This window comes from Oryza brachyantha, chromosome 6 (assembly GCF_000231095.2).
Source record: "Oryza brachyantha chromosome 6, ObraRS2, whole genome shotgun sequence".
Lineage (NCBI taxonomy): Eukaryota > Viridiplantae > Streptophyta > Magnoliopsida > Poales > Poaceae > Oryza > Oryza brachyantha.
The window spans coordinates 18,993,717-19,015,953 of NC_023168.2; the positions used below are offsets into that span (position 1 = coordinate 18,993,717).

The following is a 22,237-nucleotide window of genomic DNA, read 5'->3' on the forward strand; positions in this document are numbered from 1 at the left end:
TATTGCTAAGAATCCTGTTCAACACTCACGCACTAAGCACATTGATATTCGTTTTCACTTTTTGAGGGATCATGTTGAAAAGGGAGATGTGGAATTAAAATTTGTTGATACTACATTGCAATTGGCCGATATTTTCACGAAACCTTTGGATTCTTCTCGATTTGCTTTTCTTCGGGGAGAATTGGGAGTTATTCATCCTTTTGGCATCAATTAAGGGGGAGTTTTTGGCTCCGTGTTGCATTTTCCTCTTTTGATTTTGTTTTTGCATACATGTTTTAATTAATGCATGGTGTGTTTTAAAACAAAAAAAAATCAAAAAAAGGAAGAGCTTTGTTTCGTGCCTTTAGTATATTGTAGTACTTACTTGCAATACTTGTTAGAGAATATGATTAGTAATCTAGCTTGCCTGCATTTTTGGTTTATACATGAGCTTTTGATATTGCTTTTAAGGGAGATGATGCATGACACTTAAATTCTATACTTGAATTAAGTAAATATGCAATATTGATGTTAGCATATAGGTTGTTTTTAAATGCTTATATATATGCTTTATTGATTTGTTATTCCTCAATAGCTTTTTAAATTGCTCAAGAGAATAAAAAATATCTGAGAGAAAAAAATGAATACCGAATCCTTGGACAGTCTTGACGACAAGGACGTATTCGATGTGAGCAAAAATAATGGGTGCCGAATCCTTGGAAACAGTCTTGACGACAAGGACGTACCCGGAATAATTGAGAGAAAAAAATTGAGCAAAAAGGCTCAAGTAAAAAGGTTAAAAATTCTCTTGGTAATTTTGTGCTAGAGCTAATTTGAGAAAGAGTGATAAATACAATGGGTATATATGTACAGTATTTATTTTTCAATCTATGTGCTTGTACCGATGTTGCATTATAACTCTTTGAAATCATGAATTCTTAATGTTGACTTGATCTTAATTGCCATATCTCAAGTTCATGGTTTTACTTTAGTGCATGCTTGTTAGTTAGCTAGTCACTTTTTCTACCTTGTTATTGCAATACAAGTTCTTGAGTTACTATTGGTACATTGCAAAGCTCTCCGAGAAAAAATGAAAATAAAAAACCTTCATTGATGAATTCATTGTCAAAAGGGGGAGAACAAGGTAACAAAAAAAATTGTGCATAATTGTCATACTCAAAGGATTTTCTTTCTTTTCAAAAGTGAGAGATTTTTGCATTGCATGCTTTTTGGAGTTTCTACACAAAAACAACAAAACAAATTTTGAAGTGTTTGCCAATGTGTTCATCAAGGGGGAGATTGTAAGATCATAAGCATGATTAATATTTTCTGATGAACAATTGGCTTGCCATTTTGTTTATAAATTGAATTTGGTTTGGAAACAATTAAGGTGTTGGTGCGAGTGTGTGTAACTAATGTGAGTCAGGTTGCGATATCTGTGCTCGGAAACGGTTGGTTTGTCTCTAGTTGTGCAGGTGACTTGAAGTCAATATCGGTCAATGGCGGTGGGATCGTGACTAGGCTCAGGGAGGAGCTGAGGTCCGGACGATCGAGAATGCCAGGTGACGATATTGAATACGAGTTGGCACATGGTGGAGCAACACCGTGTGGGATGGAATCGTAACGGGCTTCACATGTTGTATGTGTAAGCGCCGGAAAAATCGAAAAGTAAATCGGATCAAAACTGGATGAGAAAAGAAAAGGAATTTGCTACATGGTCGGACACTGTAGCAGCGTCGTTACTGTAGCGCGCGGCACTGTAGCAACCGGATCGGATTACTGTAGCGAACCCGGATTACTGTAGCGCGGCGGGTACTGTAGCAGTCGGACTACTGTAGCACGCCTGATTTTGGCATGTTGGATTTAATTAGGAAAACAAAGAGACGAGCCATATTAGTATAAGGAGTCCTACTCCTATTTGGTGATAGACTTTTCGATATAAATAGAGACCGAGGGGTATGCCCCCGGTGTGCTTCTGTGAGACTTAGTTGTTGATTCTAAATCGTCAACTATAACCAACACATACCACTTTCCTCTAACAGATTGCACTCTAGCCGGACCGACAGTGTCCATGTGTAAGAGCTGTCCTGGTGCATCCGTCATCACAGAAAATGTAGGAGTATGCGAGCATACAACCATTTTAGCATGACGACATGGCGAGCAAACCAAATCAACATCTTTTTTAAGTTTAGGCAAACCACGAATAAGATCTGAACCACTAATCCTAGTTAGATGATCAAAGCCAATATGTCCAAGTCTGCGATGCCAGAACATCACATCTTTAGAAAACTTTGCAACAAGACATATAACTTCAGAAGAAATACTACTTTCAAAATCAGCTTTAAAAACTCTTCCATATCGAGAAATATTAAGCACAACATCTCCAGAAAAATCAAAAATTTTACTTCCACTTTTCTTAAACAGAACATCAAAATTCTCATCCACAATTTGAGAAACGGAGAGCAAATTGTACTTTAGATTTTCAACCAAAGCGACATCATTCAATGTAAATTTGTCACTTACCTTGACAGATCCAGTTGCAGTGATCGTACTAGTAGAAGCATCACCGAAGATGATTGAATCCTTCCTTGATGCCCTCACGAGAGAGGAGAACCAACTTTTATCACCGGTCATATGTCGCGAACAACCGGAGTCCACAATCTACACGTTCTCCTTCCTCGCCAAAAATGCCTATGCATAAGCAGATGCCGAAGTCTCAGTACTGGGGTTAGATAATAAACATTTAGGAATCCAGTACTGAGACACACGACCAGATCTAACAGGAACATAACCAGTAGAAAATTCAATATGTTTCCTTTTAGAAAAATGCTCCCAAGGCTGGTTTAACTGCTTAGGAACCTGCCGTCTGACCAAAGCTTTACCACCGTTCTGACGGGGGTTATAACACCGGTTTGACTGCTGGTACTGCTGCAGTCTAACCGCCTGTCTCGAGGTAAAAGCCAATTTTTGCCATCTTTGTTTTGCAAAAGCAATTTTCCGTTCCTTTTTCTGCTTTCTAGCAAGTCTAAAACAAAAACCAACAATATGGCCATCTTTGCCACAAAAGGAACATGTATACTTATCACGATGAGTTGAAGCACAAGTTGATATAGCAGGTTTAGCATTAACAACCGATGTAGTACTAAAGACAGGTTTGGCATTTACAATAGATTTAGTGTTAAAAGCAGGTTTAGCATTCACAACATGTTTAGCACTCACAACTTTTGATGAAGAAGCACTCAAGGAAGACATGATGCCAGCAGATTTAAATACAGTGGTCTTAGGTTCAGGTTCAGTCAAAATTTCACCATTCTGAATAATACTTAAAACAGTAGGAGGATGTCTAGAAAAGTGAACATGAGGATTAAAACCTAAACCACGATTGTGTGTGCTAACTTTAGATTGATCAAGAATCATGTTGAGGTTCCTTTTTCCATCAGAAAATCTTTGCAAAGAACTTTTTAAATAAGAAACCTCTTGAGTTAAACTAGCACAATTTTTGCAAGAAATCACTTCATCTCTTTTAACAACTTCCTCCATTTGTTTAACACACTCCAAAGCATGTTTAAGTTTCATCTCATTAGCAGGACATGTCAAGCAAGGTTTAGCACTAGATTGCTTGATTCTTTTAGAGCTAATCAAGTTAAACATAGAACTAGCAAACACAGCAACTCGACATTTGTTTAAAGCTCTCTTAGCCAAGAATAATTCATCAACCAATCTAGTATTCATTGTAAAGCTAAGAGCAAGACAGGATTCAAGTTTTCTAGATTTCTTGGTTACAGCATCAAGTTTTTTGCAATTATTCTGATTAACTTCTCTTACAGCATTCACTTCAGCAAATAAAACATCACACGATTTGCATTCATCATCATTAGAAGCAAGCGATTTTAATTTACTATTTTCAATATTAAGAGAATCAATAGTAACTTCTTGTTGACTAATTTTTTTCTCAAATTTAGAAATCTTGTAACCAAGTCTAGCAATCACTTCTTGAAAATATTCAACACTAGAAGGACCAGTTACCTCGTTGTCATCGTCAGAATCTTCAAAACTTTTAGCCATGAGACAAACACCAGCAATGTTCATACTCTTGTCTTCTTCTTCATCATCTTCAAACTCAACGTCACTGTTTTCTTGAACAGCTGCAAAAGTTTCATCATAATCCAACCCTTCCATTTGAGTAAAACCCTGAGCCACAAGTCTAGCCTTGTTTCTAACAATTAAACCATCCTGATTTTGTTTATTTTTGAAAACCCATTTAGTTCCAATAATATTATGACCAACAGGAGGTTCAACTAAGTACCAAACTTTATTTCTTTCAAAATTCTCAAGTTCTTCATGCATGGCATTAATCCACGATTCATCAGTTAAGGCATGAGTAACATCTTTGGGCTCAAAATTAGCAACAAAAGCAGAGTTCACATGAAAATCACGAGTGATTACCTTCGACCTTGTAGTACGTTCATCCAAGTTACCTATTATTTGTTCCGGAGGATGTCGTCGTTGAATATGAAGTGGAGCAGTGGCTTCAGATGAATTTTCATGTTCTGTACCCTGTTCTAACGAACTAGAGGTTTCTGGAGGTCCACCACCATCCGCACCTGAAGCACATGAGGAAGATCCTCCGGGCCTGTTTGACCGCTCTTCTACCTGCGGTCTGACTGACATTGTGCCACCGGTCTGACCGGCTGACAATTCGTCGTCGTCCTCGTCATCACTTTCCTCCACAAATATATCCTCCCCCTGAACCTGTGATATTGTACTTGAAATTTCGGGTCTAGTACCTGGACTAGCCTCATCAAAAGTGACTTGACAAGTCTCAACAATTTTGTTAGTTTCTAAAACAAGTACACGGTAACCTCGAGAATGGGCAGCATATCCTAACATAAGTCCATCACGAGAGCGTGATTCAAATTTATCTAAAAACCCAGACTTTAACACAAAGCACTTACACCCAAAAACACGTAAATGAGAAATCTTAGGTGTATGTCCAAAACGAAGCTCATAAGAAGTCTTTCTAAGTTTTGATCTCAAGAAAACACGATTGGAAATATAGCATGCAGTATTAACCGCTTTAGCCCAAAAATTCCTAGGTGTACTGTACTCATCAAGCATAGTCCTAGCCATCTCAACCAAAGAACGATTTTTTCTTTCAACCACACCATTTTGTTGAGGAACCCGGGGAGACGAAAATTGATGTTCAAGACCTTTTTCATTGCAAAACCTCTCAAAAGAAGCGTTTTTAAACTCTCCACCATTATCGCTTCGGATGGTTCTTAAAGATCCAGGAAGTTGAATGGCCAACCGAAGATACAAACTTTTAAAGTGTTCAAAAGCCTCATCTTTGGTAACCATAAAGAAAACCCAAGAATAACGAGAGAAATCGTCGATCTAGAATCAACAACTAAGTCTCACAAAAGCACACCGGGGGCATACCCCTCGGTTTCTATTTATATCGAAAAGTCTATCACCAAATAGGAGTAGGACTCCTTATACTAATATGGCTCGTCTCTTTGTTTTCCTAATTAAATCCAACATGCCAAAATCAGGCGTGCTACAGTAGTCCGACTGCTACAGTACCCGCCGCGCTACAGTAATCCGGGTTCGCTACAGTAATCCGATCCGGTTGCTACAGTGCCGCGCGCTACAGTAACGACGCTGCTACAGTGTCCGACCCTGTAGCAAATTCCTTTTCTTTTCTCATCCAGTTTTGATCCGATTTACTTTTCGATTTTTCCGGCGCTTACACATACAACATGTGAAGCCCGTTACGATTCCATCCCACACGGTGTTGCTCCACCATGTGCCAACTCGTATTCAATATCGTCACCTGGCATTCTCGATCGTCCGGACCTCAGCTCCTCCCTGAGCCTAGTCACGATCCCACCGCCATTGACCGATATTGACTTCAAGTCACCTGCACAACTAGAGACAAACCAACCGTTTCCGAGCACAGATATCGCAACCTGACTCACATTAGTTACACACACTCGCACCAACACCTTAATTGTTTCCAAACCAAATTCAATTTATAAACCAAATGGCAAGCCAATTGTTCATCAGAAAATATTAATCATGCTTATGATCTTACATATAATTCAAAATCATGCGTACATATAGCTCCATAGTAACATGCAGTAAGTGCATATGCTATGCTTTATTTTGTTGATGGCCTATTGCCACAAAATAACCAGAGAAAAGTAATTATTGGCTCGCTCTCATTTGAGCTGGGCTTCTCTTAAAAGAATTATTTAGACGTCATTAATCTCCATGTGACAGGAGACCTTGCAGGTGTGTTACTCAAATTTGGATGCTAGTCTTATAGGCGGAGCCGACCTTAAATTCAGCAGGGATGACGTCGTCGATGACACGGTAACCTCCATTCTTAACAAGGAAGCGGACGGAGAACGGTCCCTTGAGTGGTGCCTTGCTGCTGAGCGTCCAAGTGTTGGTCGACGATTCCTTGAGCTCACTCCAGTCGGCGGCGCCCTTCTCCTTGACCTCCACCTCAGAAATTGCGACGTTGGTGACGAGGGACAAGCTAGTGGATCCAGAGCCCTTGCCAACCGTGAAGGTGAGTGCGGTGCCGCACGAGCCAACGGCCAACAATGTTGCCAGCACCGCCATGGCGAGTAGAAAGGAGGTGGCGGCCATTGCTGAGGTAGCTAGTTAGTTGGTGTAACCTTGCTTGTTTCTTGATCGATGAAGGGAAGGAAGGATGTGTGTGTGAGCTGTTGTTTCAGATGTGTGTATTTATGGGCGACGGAGGAAAGAAAACTAGCTATGGATATATGGCGTGCCACAGAGATCGCTGGCTTGCTTGCTTATTGATAGACACTTGTACCAATGCTATAAATAAAACCTAGTGCATGCAAAACCTCCCAAAAAGTAGAGGACATGCGGTCCACAAAATTCCACTTAGTTTATTGAATAATATTCACAAAACCACAAGAATTATAGTTCAAGTTGCAAAAACCATGAAGTGTTTGACACGTGGCACACAACCCTTACATTATGTTCTGAGAGTTCTATAAAACCATACATTGGCCAATTATTCTTTGATTCACCATTATTCTAAAATATAAGTCATAAGTTCTTTTAGCACCGTACTTCCTCTATTTCAAAATATAAGTATTTCTATATTGTTTAACAAATATTAAGGTTGCTCAACAACCTAGGATTGTGCATGCAAAAGCTTAGGAAAAAGCAAAGAATAAGTTGGCTAGAAGAACTCAAACCTTAGTAAGGCCAAGTTCGTATCTTGCTGATAGGAAGAAAAAAAAAATCCACGGTCACTCGTGAGCATACTTTTCAAACACCTAAATGGTGTATTTTTTGTACAAATTTTCTATAGAGAATTTGCTTAAAAAATTATATTGATCTTTTTAATCAAGTTTGCAATCACTAATACTCAATTAACCGTTCGCTGATGGTTCAGCTCGTTTTACACTTCTTCTTCAATCCCCCTCCCAAACTCATCCTATGCAAAGAGAACAGGAAATAGTGCACACGGTTTGGAAACTATCCTTAGGGACAATGGTACAGAGAAAAAAGAGGGCAAATTAGGCCCAAAGTTGGACAATAGTTTGGACAAATTTGATTTAATAACTAACAATCAGTAGACAAAACTATAGTACTACCAAATTTGACTTTTCCATTTAAACTTTAACAAATATTCAACAAAATGACGATGGATCAAAGTATGAAATGGATAGTATCACGCCCTGACCCTAGAAACCCCCCTAGGTCGGGCCTGTGCTCTAGGACATCAAGACTTCCCTCACACAACCAACACACATAGGTCGGGCCTGTGCTCCACACAACCAACACACATAGGTCGGGCCTGTGCTCTAGGACATCAAGACTTCTCCTCACACAACCAACACACATAGGTCGGGCCTGTGCTCCACACAACCAACACACATAGGTCGGACCTGTGCTCTAGGACATCAAGACTTTCCCCCTAGGTCGGGCCTGTGCTCTAGGACATCAAGACTTCCCTCACACAACCAACACACATAGGTCGGGCCTGTGCTCTAGGACATCAAGACTTCCCTCACACAACCAACACACATGTCTTGTCTTTTCTGCGCACTTTGTCCTCACTCATGCGCACCCGAGCGCGTGCGCACTTTGTCCTCACTCATGCGCTCCCGCGGTCGGTCACCCATCCCAAGATTGCTCCAGGCCAAGCACACTATTGCTCCAGGCCAAGCACACTTAACCCTCACTCATGCGCACCCAAGAAATAACTTCCTGGTTGGGTCCCGAGAAATGACTGCTCCAGGCCAAGCACACTATGGTCACCCATCCCAAGATTGCTCCAAGCCAAGCACACTTAACCCTCACTCATGCGCACCCGAGAAATGACTTCCCTCCAGGCCAAGCACACTTAACCCTCACTCATGCGCACCCGAGAAATGACTTCCCGGTTGGGTGAGGAAATGACATTTCCGCTCCAGGCACCCGAGAAATGACTTCCCGGTCGGTCACCCATCCGCGCACTTGGAGTTCTTTTCTGCGCACTTTGTCCTCACTCATTACTCCAGGCACCCGAGAAATGACTTCCCGGTCGGTCACCGGTCGCCGGTCGGTCACCCATCCGCGCACTCCCTCACACAGTCCTCACTCACCGGACATCAAGACTTCCCTCACACAACCAACACATTCCCTCACACAACCAACACACATGTCTTTTCTGCGCACTTTGTCCTCACTCATGCGCACCCGAGAAATGACTTCCCGGTCGGTCACCCATCCCAAGCACACTTAACCTTGGAGTTTTCTCGAGATAAGCTTCCGGAAAAGAAGTTGCAACTTATTGGTATGAGTATCTATCAAATCCTATTAAGCCTTGGGCTGGGATGTTACAGATAGCATCCCATGTTAGCTATTATAAATAGAGGAGTTACTCCTCCATTACAAAATGCAACCATTTGTATGATTTGACCATAATAGAAGCATACTCACATTACAACTTGTCTCACCCACACTTTCTATTCAAAATTGTTTCCATTTTATCTCCACTTGCCTTCTAACCCCATCTATTCACCATTTATTAGAGACACCATAATATTTTATTCTCAACCTTGTGTATGCTAAATAAACTAGAAATATTTATATTTTTCAACATGTTAGAAGGACATGTATACCCATACTATCCAACCTAATGGGACATAAACACTATGTAAAGTCGGAACAAATAGAGAAGACATTCCTAGGCCGCGTTCTTTTGGACTGAGTTAAGTTAACTTACCTTGGCACAGAAAACGTAGTAATAGATTAGTACGTGATTAATTAATTAATAATTATTAGAAAAGTATAAAATAGATTAATATGATTTTTTAAAACAACTTTCCTATAGAAAAAGTTTGCAAAAAATATACCGTTTAGTAGTTCGGAAAGCGTGCGCGCGGAAAACGATGGAGTAAGTTAACTTAGTTAGGGAAACAAACGCGGCCCTAGTGGGTGAAGTTCTATGGCATGGATCATTAATCATCATTAGTTCTTAGGGCATTTATAATGCAATGACTAAGATGATCTTCGTAAAATTAAATAAACTGTCACAGGATAAAAAATGATATAACAAGTAAGTAAATAAAGAAAAAATAGGTCTTGCATGAGACATGATTGATACACTCCTTTCAAAGACCTAATGAGAGAGGAATAACATTAAATTCATATATGAATTAATAGTGTTTGCATTAAGAGAGTAGTGTCTAATACTAGTCTCTTTAGGACAGTCCCAATTGAAGAAACTGATATGATTGCCATAGTATAAGAAATCATCTATAGAAATCGTTTTTCATAGTGAAGGTGTCTTCAAGTAATAATTGTTTTCTCTTTCTCTCCCCTAACTCTATATTATTCTATCAATGATGAGCATGACACATGTCCCCTAAAAACTAGTAGTTTCTCTCTAATGACGAGTTCATGGTTTGTTGGTACATTGGATTAAAAGAAGACTTGATTTCTTCATGAGGAAATAATTTCTAAGTTTTTTCCTCTCTTTCTTCATTAATTATGTTGCCATGTCACTATTTTACTTATGTGATAAACTATTTAATGAGAATAGAAACCACCATTAATATACTATTGGGATTGCCCTTACATGAAGGATATAGAAATCATTGCTAGTGTCTTGCATTATAAATGCCCTTAATGGCTAAACCAGTCCTCATATGTTAAAGATCAGTTGGCCAACGTAAATTTTGTAGTGTGGCCAAAAGGTTGTAGTTTAGCAAGAGCAATACTAATATAAGGCATTAGTCATGATTTGTATTTCGTCTATGTCATAAAAAAATAGTAATAGACAACAATCGTACCATGCAAACGCTACTAATTCACATTTGAATTTAATATAGCCATCTCTTATTAGTCTTGGGTGTTGCGAAAAAACCATGCCACATGTAAGACATGTTTTTTTCTTTATTTCATTTATCACGTCATTTTCTATTATACGTGATAACTCATTTAATTTTACAGACACCATCCTAGTCATTGCATTGTTCTAACAGAAGGTGAGGGAGAAAAACTGTATGCCTCAAACTCCTAGAAAACTAAAGTTGCAAACCTCAAGTTTGAAACGGCCCCTCTTCAGCACATAAAACTGAGCTACTTATTAGCACAAAAATTAGTTTAAGTATTAAGGAAAAAACTTCAAAAAATTATTAATACAATTTTTAAAACAACTATTGTATAGAATTTTTTTTTTGTAAAAACGCTTAGTAATTTAGAAAGCGTGTGTGCAGAAAATGAGAGAGTTAAAATTGGAAAAGAGAGCAAGAGCTAGGAAATGAGGGATTAATATGATTTCCTACAGCAGTTAGCCTATATGTGTTTTATCATTGTATTATAGTTCCTGTACATAGTAAATAAGAAGAGCCTTAATCCATTGGAGCTGCAAGTCCACCCGATAATTAGTTTTGGATAAAATCATAGGTAAAAACTGATACTTTCACATGAAATGTTTACTTCTTCCTTTTTAAATATAACTGTCCCACAATACTGGTTTGAATTTTACCCATCGTTCCCTGTGTCACATATTTTACATTTTTAAGTATAATAATATATTTGCAGTTGTTTACTATCACTCACAACTAGTACATTTCACACCGATGCTGTCCACCGTAGAACAAGAGCTACGATCAAAGCACTGAAAAACTGATGCCCAACTGTAGAAGTACGGAACAGAGCAGTTTGGAACACATGTTACTGAACCTATATATGGAGTAACCGAAGGCACTAACGACTAGAGGTGATCGAAATCAAACTATTTACTCCTACCTATCAACTTTCGATCAGATGGCCTCGACCGTCTCCGATCAAACGCACCGATCAACCTGTTCTTCAGCACCAAGAACACAAACGGTTTCACTTGCCTCAGTAGTACCTTAGCAGCTTGTCAGTTATGCACGGCAACAGCGATTCTCTACAGTACCGCTCCGTAGCAGTAGCGGTCGCTGACATGTGAATCTCGTTAGGGCAACCTACGAGTCGCCGTCATCGAGAGGGACAGTATTGCAGAGGATCACGTGTGTCTCGGATCAAGTGTCAGGGCCACACATCAGCTGAACAGCTGGTCACCTCGCTGGATATCCGGTTGTCCAGGCTCTCCAGGCTTGCAGCGCTTCGAACCGGTGAGTTCTGAACCTGTCGCGGCAAATCTAGCCCTGTGACCGTGAGCATGTCCAGAGCTTGGCACATCTTTCTGGAGCTGAGCAATGGCGCCAGCCCTGAGCCAAGCTGGCCTAGGCCGCACGACATCGCGGCTCTCGCGACCATATCTTCCGCCATCCTGACCTGGATCGAAGCTGAAATCTGGTAAAGCCATGGAGACTAAACTGACGATCGGTAGCTGAAGCTGGAAATGGTGGTTGTATGTACCTTGACTCTTAGGGCTTCCACGTCGGATTTGAGGATCCTGTTGTCAGTGACCGCTGCTGTGAACTGCTGGCTCGACTCTGTGAGCTGCCTGACGAGTGATCCATTTTCGCCTCTGAGTTTCTCGACCTGTCGATGGATTAATTTGCCATTAAGCTCACACACTGATCGATCTTGTGTCAAAGCATCTGCAATTTGGACTTTGCAGAAGTACGATACCTGTGACTCGAGTTCTGATAGCTGTGCCTGCTTTCTCCTCCTGGATCGTCGAGCCGACTCCCTGTTGGACACCATCCTGAAGTTTTGAGCAAGAACAATCCATTGGTTGGTTAGTTTTGATCCCTCAAAGAGAGCTGAGCTGCTCTGTTCAAACATTTGGAGTTGATAGTTGAATCCGAATCCAAGAGAATTTGGATTCGCAAGATCGATTATTTAGCTGTTTGTACCTTCTGATTCGCTTCGTTTCGGTGGATCTGGTGCCACGCAGGCGCGGGCTTCTCTCTGTCTCTAACAAGGACTCGCTGTCGGAGTCCGAGTCGCTCTCGGCTGCGCCGCCGTTCGCCGACGCGGTTGCTCTGGGGCTAGCTGCTGCCGTCGAAATGGTGATACCAACAGTCAAGACGCTAACAGATCGAAGGGAAAAACGGAAAGATGGGATTTTTGGTACGATCGACGGGTTTCGCGCACTTGTGCCTCGCGTACCGGAGATGGACGCCGGAGCCGGCGACTCGACCGTGGCTGAGGCGGCGGGGCGCGGCGCAGCACGGGCGCCGACACCCTCCGTCTCTGGCCACCACAGGTGGTGGTGGTTGCTGCTTCCATAGCTCTGGCCGAAGCCGAGAGAAGAAGGCATCATCTCGCCGTCGCCGTCTCCGTCTCCGGCATCTTCCCGGATGAACGCCTCGAGCTGCAGCTCCGACTCGGACTTCTTCATCGTCGTCCCAGCTCCAGCCGTGGCCGTGGCGTGGCTCCGGCGACGGATTTAAAGGTTGCGGCGCAACAAAGATAACCCGCCGCGTCAGGCGGACGGCGACACGCGAGCTGAGTCGGATCCGCGTCGACGCACACCGCAGGCGGGGCCCGCGACTCGCGGATCGAAGTGAAACCGATTTGCATCTTGCTTTTCGCTTATATTTATACCTATTAGCTAAAATTTAAACTCTTAGTGTTAAATTTAAAGTTAATTTTATGAGTTTTCGGTATACTTTAGAACAGAGGTTAATAGCTATAAAATTTTTCCAAGCTAACATGAAACCAATATACTCCCTCCAGACATAATTAAATGACGCTTAAGACAGGCAATTAACAAAGAAAATAGGCTAAAATATTTGTCTCAAACGACAACTAAAAATGACCGGAGGTAGTATATTAGTTACACACAAACTTACACTATATCATCATCAATATATGTTCCCTATCATACACACCATGTCTTATAGCTTTTGCTTTATGTGACTATAAATTCTCTATCTTCCCTGCGTAAATATAAACATGATATGATAATTTTTAAAACCCGCTTAAGTACTTAAGCTTACGATTCAGGCCATTCCCAATGTAAGTTTTATCGACATGATTTCCTAGAGTGACATGTCATCTGTAAACGTTTGAAGCTAGGATAAAACATCATCTCTCAATCTATAGCAATAATTTCATCTATTGTTGTTTTCTAGGTCATACGCAAGACACAAGCTGTCTATGTAATTGTGTATATAGAGTTTTATCTCCATAAAACTTATTTTATCTCTCACTTTATTAATACGCTATCATATTATTAAAAATATCTATATAACGTTCTATTTAGTCTCCATAAAACTCCTACGGAGATTGACCGACCTTATAGTCTTAACTTTTAACTTTTAGATCGTCGTATAAAATATGAGTTCATAGAATGTTAACTTTTAGATCAAATATGAGTTCATAAATTATTAATTAGTCCGAGTCAGCAAGATCCCGTGGATGGGTGGGGGCGGGCGCCGCGCCCGCTCGTTTTTAGATCCGCGGGTGGGGTTGACTGCGCTGGCCGTGCGGCTGTGCCGGCGGTTGGAATTGGTTTTCGCGGAGGCTGACGAGGCTGCTGCGGCTGAGCGAGCGAGGGCGCGCGTGGAGTCGAGTCGGCACGGACAGCGAGCGCCACCCCCCGGCTGGATTGGCTTCTCGAAGCAGCGGGCTTCTCTCTTCTCTCTTCGGGGCCGTGCGTTCCACGTCAGATCGTGTGTTGCCCGTCTGCTGCTAGAGCTGCCGCTGCCTACCGCTCGGATTACTGTGGCCGTTTTCGGAAGCAGGAGTGATAAGTTAACTTACTTGGCATAAAAAACATAATAATAAATTAGTACTAATTAATTAATTAATTATTATTAAAAATATAAAATAAAATAATTTGATTTTTTTAAACAACTTTTCTATAGAATTTTTTTTGCAGAAAAACCGTTTAACAGTTCGGAAAGCGTGCACGTGAAAAATTAACAGTTCGGAAAGCGTGCACGTGAAAAATGAGGGGGTAAGTTAACTTACCCATTCTGGCCGAACGCGGCCTATGTCCATTCTGAAATAATGTTATCCATTTTTTAACTTTAAATAAGTTTACTTTCAGTAATTATTCTGTTAGAGTTTCTGAGTGTAGTGAATAAATACATTAAAACTAGACACAGTGTAAAATATTGCATTATGATTTAATAAAGTGGTATTATTCTTTTTTTCTTTTGCTTTGGTACATATGGAATTGTTAAAAAATTAGTTATTTTTGGGACAAAGGATCAGGAGTAATTCTTTTACTCCATGTTTTCGTTTTTCTTGTGCTTATAAGTTAAAATTTGAATTTTTAACCCTAAATTTATAGTTAATTTTGATTTTTTTTACCAAAGTTTATTTTACCGCACTGGCTTTTAGATCGATAAAAAAATATATATAAAATTTTTATTATAAATTATTGTTCATTTGAAATATGCAATTTGATTTTTTTTCATGAAAAATCTAAACAATCATCACGCAACGTTTAGTTGTGAACCTACACTGTATGAAGCGGAAGAACGCAAGGCATGGGCACTACTCGCAAGTTATATACTCCTTCCATTTTATACTATAAGACTTTCTTAATTTGCATAGATTATTTTTTATATATAAAGATTTTTTGTTTGTAAATATATCGTTTAGCTTTTGTTTTTCAAGTACTCGTTGATTTTGCATGTTCAGACTGTCTCGAAATTTGAGGATGTGTCTCTCTCTGTTTTCACGAGGAACATATTGATTGTTGTCAGATCTTCAAATTTCTTTCTTTATGCATTTGTGCTGATTTAGAGTTTCAGAAATATCGGTTTGCTGTCTCTGTTGAAATGCTTTTGCCTCCGTCGCTCTGACGGCTCTCTGTTCTTTATGCATCTAGTCAGCTTCATATGCCATTTCCAGCTTGCATGTAGAATCCGACCAATCTCACCCTCTCGTGGTTTGGTTCCCTGTTACAGCACATTAAGTTTATCCCGTTGAATTTGGATATTAGGAAGGACCTAATATAATTTAAATATGTAGAATTGAGGCTTGGACCCAGACTGGCTACACCATCGTCTCGTGGAGCTAGCCGAAAAAACTCTGGTGTTTCTCGCGTTGAACGCAGTAGATGGTTCTTCGTATGACTAGATAAACATAATTTTTATTGGCAGTAGTTTGGAGCCTTAGCCAATTAAATCATGTTATGCTTAATTTAGCTCCCCTCGCAATTGATGTCTTTTTTTATTATTTTTGGAACATTTTTAAAATTTTAAACTTATATCCTCTTAAATTTTATTTTTAATCTAACCCTGTTTAACCACAACGCCTCACTTGACATGGCTAAATGACAGTCATGTCATAAATAGTTGGCATAGGAGTATTATTCTGTCAAGTCTGTCTCCGTAGGGTGGCCAAATTATGTTGGCCAAAAGATTCATATATGAAATTAAATTTTGAATATGTTGAATATTAAAATTAAAAAATGGTTTAAAAAATAATAAAAATTCTTGGCTTCGTTTCCATCTTCTCCATTGCCATTTAGTGCTGGAGTTGGGACAAATGTGATTTGTGAACACTGCGTAGATTGTTCTGACTTCTCAATAAGCTAAAAATGTGCCGATACATTATGCTTATAGTTTCAGGTCTTAGGCCCCGTCCTTAGTATGATCATTTGCACATACATATTTATAAAATTTTGGAGAATAAAATGTACACAGCATCTTTATGAAGGTCCACCAAATATTACCATTTTCCAATAAATCTTATATAAACAATATAATTCAGAAGCATGCATACAAATAGCTTCACAGCAACATGCGGGAACGACCCATGCTATGCTTTGTTTGGTGGATGGCCTATTGCCATCAAACAGTTATAGAAAAATGATTATTGCGTTGTTCAAAATCAATTATTTGGATACCAATAGTTTCTATACGATGCAAGACCTTGTATGCCTGTTACTCATATCTGGATGCTAGTCTTGTAGACTGATCCAGCCTTAAATTCCTCAGGGATGACGTCATCGATGACACGGTAACCGCCATTCTTGACAAGGAAGCGGACGGAGAAGGGTCCATTGAGTGGCGCCTTGCTCTCGAGCTTTCAGGTGTTGGTCGATGACTCCTTAAGCTTAGACCAGTCAAGGGCGCCCTTCTCCTTGACCTCCACCTCAGAGATGGCAACATTAGTGACGAGGACCAGGCTGGTGGAGCTAGAGCCCTAGCCAACCGTGAAGGTGAGCCCAGTGCCACACGAGCCAACGGCCAACAATGTCGCCAACACTGCCGCCGTGAGTAGCAAGGAGGAGGAGAGGGACGCCATTGCCGAGGTAGCTAGTTGGTCGGCGTAAACTTTTTTGTCCTTGATCGATTGAGGGATGGATGGATGAGTGTGAAGTCTATTTTGCAGCTAGGTGTGTATTTATGGGCTGTGGAGACAAGAAAGCCAAGGATGGATGTATGGCCCACCATAGAGATCGCTAGTCGACCTATTCATCGACGAAAACCTATATATATAATTTCTATAAATAAATCTGTACCGGGTAGTCCCGTTGGTTTGTTGTCAAAGTAAGCCAAGCACATGCAAACCTTTAAAAATGCACGGCATGCCATCCTCATCTCTGGTGTACCTTTTATAAACCCCTTTTTAAATGACTGTTAGGTTGGGAATGCCTCGTGACAGTGAGCTCTAAGTGAAAGGGAGCCCAGCTACAAGTTTGAAGAAGATATTGAAGCTTTCTTTGTACTGATTCATGTCTCAACAGTGATAGAATTTAATATTCTACAAAATATATGAAGCTACTCTTATAGTTTTGTAAACCCTCGACGTGCAGATTCTAAAGATTGCAAACTAGGAATGCGGGATTTTTTTTGTAATTGACCAAACTGTTCTTCAAAATTGCCAGAATTGTTTGTAATTGACCAAACTGTTCTTCAAAATGCAGGCTAGGAATTGTAGAATTAGTTACATGAGTTGGAACCGTAGAATTAGTTAGATGAGTTCTGAAATTTTGTTCCATGATTGTAGCACGTTTCCATCTCCAAGCAGGAACCATAAATCTGCAAAAGCAGTATTGCAAAGCATGCATGAGGGACCTGTCTGCAAGCATGAAATTTTGTATGCACCACTCGGTTCACATACCTCATCGTTTTTCCACTAATTCGCACACCTTTGAGAATCAACCACTATGGATGTGATTTTTTATTTTTTAAACTTTTTAATAAATAGTTTTATCACTAAATCTCAATGAAAAATATTTTCGCCGTATGACTGGTGTGGCAAGACAGCGCTACCACGCAAAATATTTGGCATTTCAGGCTTACCACACCAATGACACTGACATAGCAAGACAACGCTGCCATGCTAGTGTCGGCGCGCCAACCAGCTTGTGTTGCAGCGTTGTCTTGCCACGTCACTAATATTAACGTGGCCAAAAGGTTTATACGGTGAAAATATTTTCTTTCGATGCTTAGTAGTAAAATTATTTTTTTAAAATGCTTTTTAAAAAAATCTCGGACGTGAATTGCTTCATTTGATGCTGGTTTGTCCCCTTCTGTTATTTTCTTTCTTTCTTTCCCTGAATTTTTTGGTCCTTCTCAAGAATTTTTGAAGACATTTTTCCTTTTAATGTGACGAACAATTTTGCACCTTCCCATGGGCGAGCTACATGGTGTATTAGTCTAGGTTGATGATCCCGTGCAATATTAAGGAGGTTATGTATCCTCTACTATTACATTACAACCACTAATGTTAATAACTATAATGGTACTGCTATAATAATAGAGGATGCGAACCCATTGGCACAGGGTTCTCAACCATCTATGGCAACTTACGGTGGACAAAAATGATTGCTGGTGATGCGGAGTTACGAGCAACGAAGCCAGGACCAACAAAAGTGGGATGACCCCTGGAGCTGCCCTACAAGATCTTGGTCAGGGTGAATCTATGTCATGAAGTGGAACAATGCGAGGCAAAAGCATTACTCACAAGTTATGAACTCTTTTCATTCCGTATTATAATACTTTCTGTATGTTTGTATAGATTTATCCATGTATCAATGCATATTTTTATATGTGTCTAGATTCTTTATCACAAAAATAAATCTAGGCAAGACTAAAATTTTATGATGTGGAATGGAGGGAATATAATTTAAATAACTTCAATACCCCTCTGGTTTTTTTAATTGACGCTGTTGACTTTTGGATCTATGTTTAACCCTTTATCTTATTCAAATTTTTTGTGCAAATATACAAAATTATAAATTATGCTTAAAGTTACTTCATTAATAAATCCACATAATAGGATAATTTACAATTAAGACGAATGATCAAATATAGATCCAAAAGTTAACTGCATCAATTGAAAAAACGGAGGAACTATTACACTACAACCGTAACGCGGTTACATTCTAAATTTTAGATCGCAAAAATGTTCACATGTTTTATTTATTTTAGATTAAGGAAATGTTCAGCATCTTCGATGTGTGCCATAAGACACACAACAAATAATTTTTAAAGAAATAATAATAGTAGTAGTAGTTGTCATGGTCTATCCTATAATGCACAATCATAATTTACTTATTAGACAAATCTAACGATTAAGATCGTCTGCATCAAATCGGACGGCTCGGATCCACCTACAATCTCCTCCAGCTGCCTCCTCCTATCTATTCTCCTCTAGCCGCCTCCTCCCACCGCCTCTAGCAGCCGCCGCCTCCCATTATTCACCGCCTCCACCGCTCGGCCACCACCGATGATCCCTCCGACGAGGCCAGCCCACACCGCCCCTCCACCTTCCTCAACGCCGTCAGTAGAAGTGAGGCTTCCAACACATGCTGGCTAGCCCACCACCTCTTGGGGCAAGCCGGAAGACACTTGAGTGTTTTTCCCGTTGAAAGCGGTAGATGGTATTGTCGTAGGACTAGATAAACATTATTTTTTTATTTGCAGTAGTTTGTAGACTTGGCCAATTACATCATTTTAAGCTTAATTTAGCTCCCCTCGCAATTGGTGTTTTTTTTTAATTTTGCAACTTTTTTAAAATTTTAAAACTAAACCCTCTTAAAATTTATTTTTAATCTAAACCTGTTTAGCCACAACACCTCACTCGACATGGTCAAATAACAGTCATGTCATAAATAGTTGGCATAGGAATATTATTCTGTCAAGTCTGTCTCTCTAGTATGGCCAAATTATGTTGGAACAATATAAACAATATAAATCTTATAAAAAAAATATAATTCGGAAGCATGCATACAAATAGCTTCACAGCGACATGCCGGAACGACCCATGCTATGCTTTATTTGGTGGATGACCTAGTGCCATCAAACAATTATAGAAAAATGATAATTGCGTCGTTCAAAATGAATTATTTGGATACCAGTAGTTTCCATGCGATGCAAGACCTTGTTACTCATATCTGGATACTAGTCTTGTAGATTGAGCCAGTCTTAAATTCCTCAGGGATGGCGTCGTCGATGACACGGCAACCGCCATTCTTGACAAGGAAGCGGACGGAGAAGGGTCCTTTGAGTGGCGCCTTGCTCTCGAGCTTCCAGGTGTTGGTCGATGACTCCTTAAGCTCACTCCAGTTAGGGGCACCCTTCTCCTTGACCTCCATCTCAGAGATGGCAACGTTAGTGACGAGGACCAGGCTGGTGGAGCTAGAGCCCTCGCTAACCGTGAAGGTGAGTGCAGTGCCACACGAGCCAACGACCAACAATGCCGCCAACACTGCCACCGTGAGTAGCAAGGAGGAGGAGAGGGAAGCCATTACCAAGGTAGCTAGTTGGTTGGCATAAACTTTCTTGTTCCTTGATCAATCGAGAGATGGATGGATGAGTGTGGCGCCTATTTTGTAGCTAGGTGTGTATTTATGGGCTACGGAGGCAAGAAAGACAAGCATGGATGTATGGTCCACCATAGAGATCACTAGTCGATCTATTCATCGACGAACACTTGTATATATAATTGCTATAAAAAAAAATTTGTGCTAGGTTTTCCCGTTGTTTTGTTGTCATGCAAATTAAGTAAGCCAAACATATACAGACCTCTCAAAATGCACGGGGCATGCCGTCCTCATCTCTGGTGTATTTTTATAAACTCTTTTTTAAATGTCTGTTAGCTAGGTCTGAAATGCCTTGTAATAGTGAACTGTAAGTGAAAGGGAGTCCAGCAACAAGTTTGAAGAAGATGTTGAGGTTTTCTTTGTACTGATTCATGTCTCAACATTGCCAGAATTTAATATTCTACAAAATATATGAAGCTACTCTTATAGTTTTGTTAACCTTTGACGTGCAAATTCTAACGATTGCAAATTAGGAACGCAGGATTACAACAATTGTTTGTAATTGACCAAACTGTTCTTCAAAATGCTAGCTAGGAATTGTAGAATTAGTTATATGAATTGGAGCTGTAGAATTAGTTATATGAGTTCTGAAATTTTGTTGCATTATTGCAGCACGTTTCCAACTCAAGCAGGCACCTTAAATCTGCAAAAGTAGTAGTGCAAAGCATGCACGTGGGTCCTGTCTGCGAGCATGAAATTTTGTATGTGCCACTCAATTCTCATACTTCAGGGTTTTTTTTGCCACTAATTCACACACCTTTGAGAATCGATCACTAGGGATGTGAATTGCTTTATTTCATGCCGGTTTGTCCCCTTCTACTAGTTTCTTTCTTTATTTCTTTGAATTTCTTTGTCCTTCTCAGGATTTTTGAAGACCTTTTTTCCTTCTAAAGTGACAGACAGTTTTACATCTTACCATGGCCGGGCCACATGGTGCATTGGTCTAGGTTGGTGAACCATACATTATTCACAGAGGTTATGTCTCCTCTACTAATACAATGGTATCATTACAACCACTAATATATGAGCCCCACTCTGCTATGAACCCACACATCAGTGTCTGTAATGATACCGCTATAATGATAGGATGTGAGCCCATTGTCACAGGGGCCTCGGCCCTCAATGGCTACGGTTCCAGTGGACAAAAAATGATTGCTGGTGATATGGAGTTACGACAATGAAGCCAGGACCAACCGGGGTGGGATGGTGCCTGGAGCTACCCTACGAGATTGGATTTCAGATTTGGATTTGGAGATTTAATTTCACTGCAGAGACTCAGAGGGAAAGCATGAAGCTGTTTGCCATGAACCAATTCTGGCCTAAGCCCTAACAAACCAAATGAACCTAGCTGCTGCCATAGATTAAGAGGAGCCCCTCACCTTAATATGATTAGCTTTTAGGGAGGGAAAGACCCTTTACGATCCTACAATTGGTATCAGAGCCTAGCTAATTTAACATCTCTGGCCTGCTGAACACAGTGTGTGAAGGCCTGATAGACCGTGGGTGCCTGCGAGGCCCGTAAACCTGATAGACCGTAGGCCGGTAGGGCCCGTATACAGTGAAGGGCTAAAGAACACCAATGTGTCAAGGAAGAGACTGTTGAATAGTCTCACATTGGTTGTGAAGGGCAAAGGATCTAAGATATAAATGGAGGAACCCCTCACCTCAATAGCTAGCTTTTAGGATAGAAAAGACACTTTACGATCCTATACGATGAACCCCATCCAACTGTACTAGCTGCTGCCTGCGATTGGAGGAGTTGATGGGGGCTGCTAGCTGCAGGAGTTGGTGGCTACCGAAAGTTCATCGCCGCCTCCTCTCCACCTCTCCCTCCAAAGCCCTAATCCCTGTCTTTTTATTTGACGTCGTTGATTTTTGGATTATTCATCTTATTTAAAATAATGTATAATATATGATTATTTTGTTATAACTTGATTTATTACTAAAGACATTTTAGAAATGACTTATGACTTTGCATATTTGCAAGAAATAAATAAATAAGAGGAACTGTTAAAAATGAATCCAAAAAACAAATAAAAATCA

The 22,237-nt window shown here is 40.3% G+C and overlaps 3 protein-coding genes and 1 pseudogene across 5 annotated transcripts; all 4 read right to left on the reverse strand.

Annotated features, from left to right (window-relative positions):
• Positions 1-6,010: 6,010 nt before the first annotated feature.
• LOC102699790 (pollen allergen Lol p 2-A-like) lies at positions 6,011-6,711 on the reverse strand. Its single transcript, XM_006656269.3, has one exon. The coding sequence runs from the start codon at positions 6,634-6,636 to the stop codon at positions 6,283-6,285; it is 354 nt and encodes a 117-aa protein (XP_006656332.1). The 5' UTR covers positions 6,637-6,711; the 3' UTR covers positions 6,011-6,282.
• Positions 6,712-10,987: 4,276 nt separating this feature from the next.
• On the reverse strand, positions 10,988-12,821 carry LOC102700812 (bZIP transcription factor RISBZ5). 3 transcript variants are annotated; one of them, XM_015838368.1, is made up of 5 exons: positions 12,568-12,821; positions 12,312-12,450; positions 12,085-12,160; positions 11,869-11,994; positions 10,988-11,784 (listed from the first exon to the last, which is right to left on the reverse strand). In XM_015838368.1, exons 1-5 carry the CDS (start codon positions 12,797-12,799, stop codon positions 11,536-11,538), a joined length of 822 nt encoding a protein of 273 aa, XP_015693854.1. In that variant the 5' UTR covers positions 12,800-12,821; the 3' UTR covers positions 10,988-11,535. The 3 variants fall into 3 exon arrangements, with proteins under 3 accessions (XP_015693854.1, XP_006657221.1, XP_015693853.1); XM_006657158.2 differs by having other exon boundaries at positions 12,312-12,453; XM_015838367.1 differs by having other exon boundaries at positions 12,312-12,453; positions 12,553-12,821.
• Positions 12,822-15,975: 3,154 nt separating this feature from the next.
• LOC102700065 lies at positions 15,976-16,721 on the reverse strand (annotated as a pseudogene).
• A 3,038-nt stretch (positions 16,722-19,759) lies between these two features.
• LOC102700346 (pollen allergen Phl p 2-like) lies at positions 19,760-20,119 on the reverse strand. Its single transcript, XM_006656270.1, has one exon. It carries the CDS (start codon positions 20,117-20,119, stop codon positions 19,760-19,762), a length of 360 nt encoding a protein of 119 aa, XP_006656333.1.
• Positions 20,120-22,237: the final 2,118 nt, after the last annotated feature.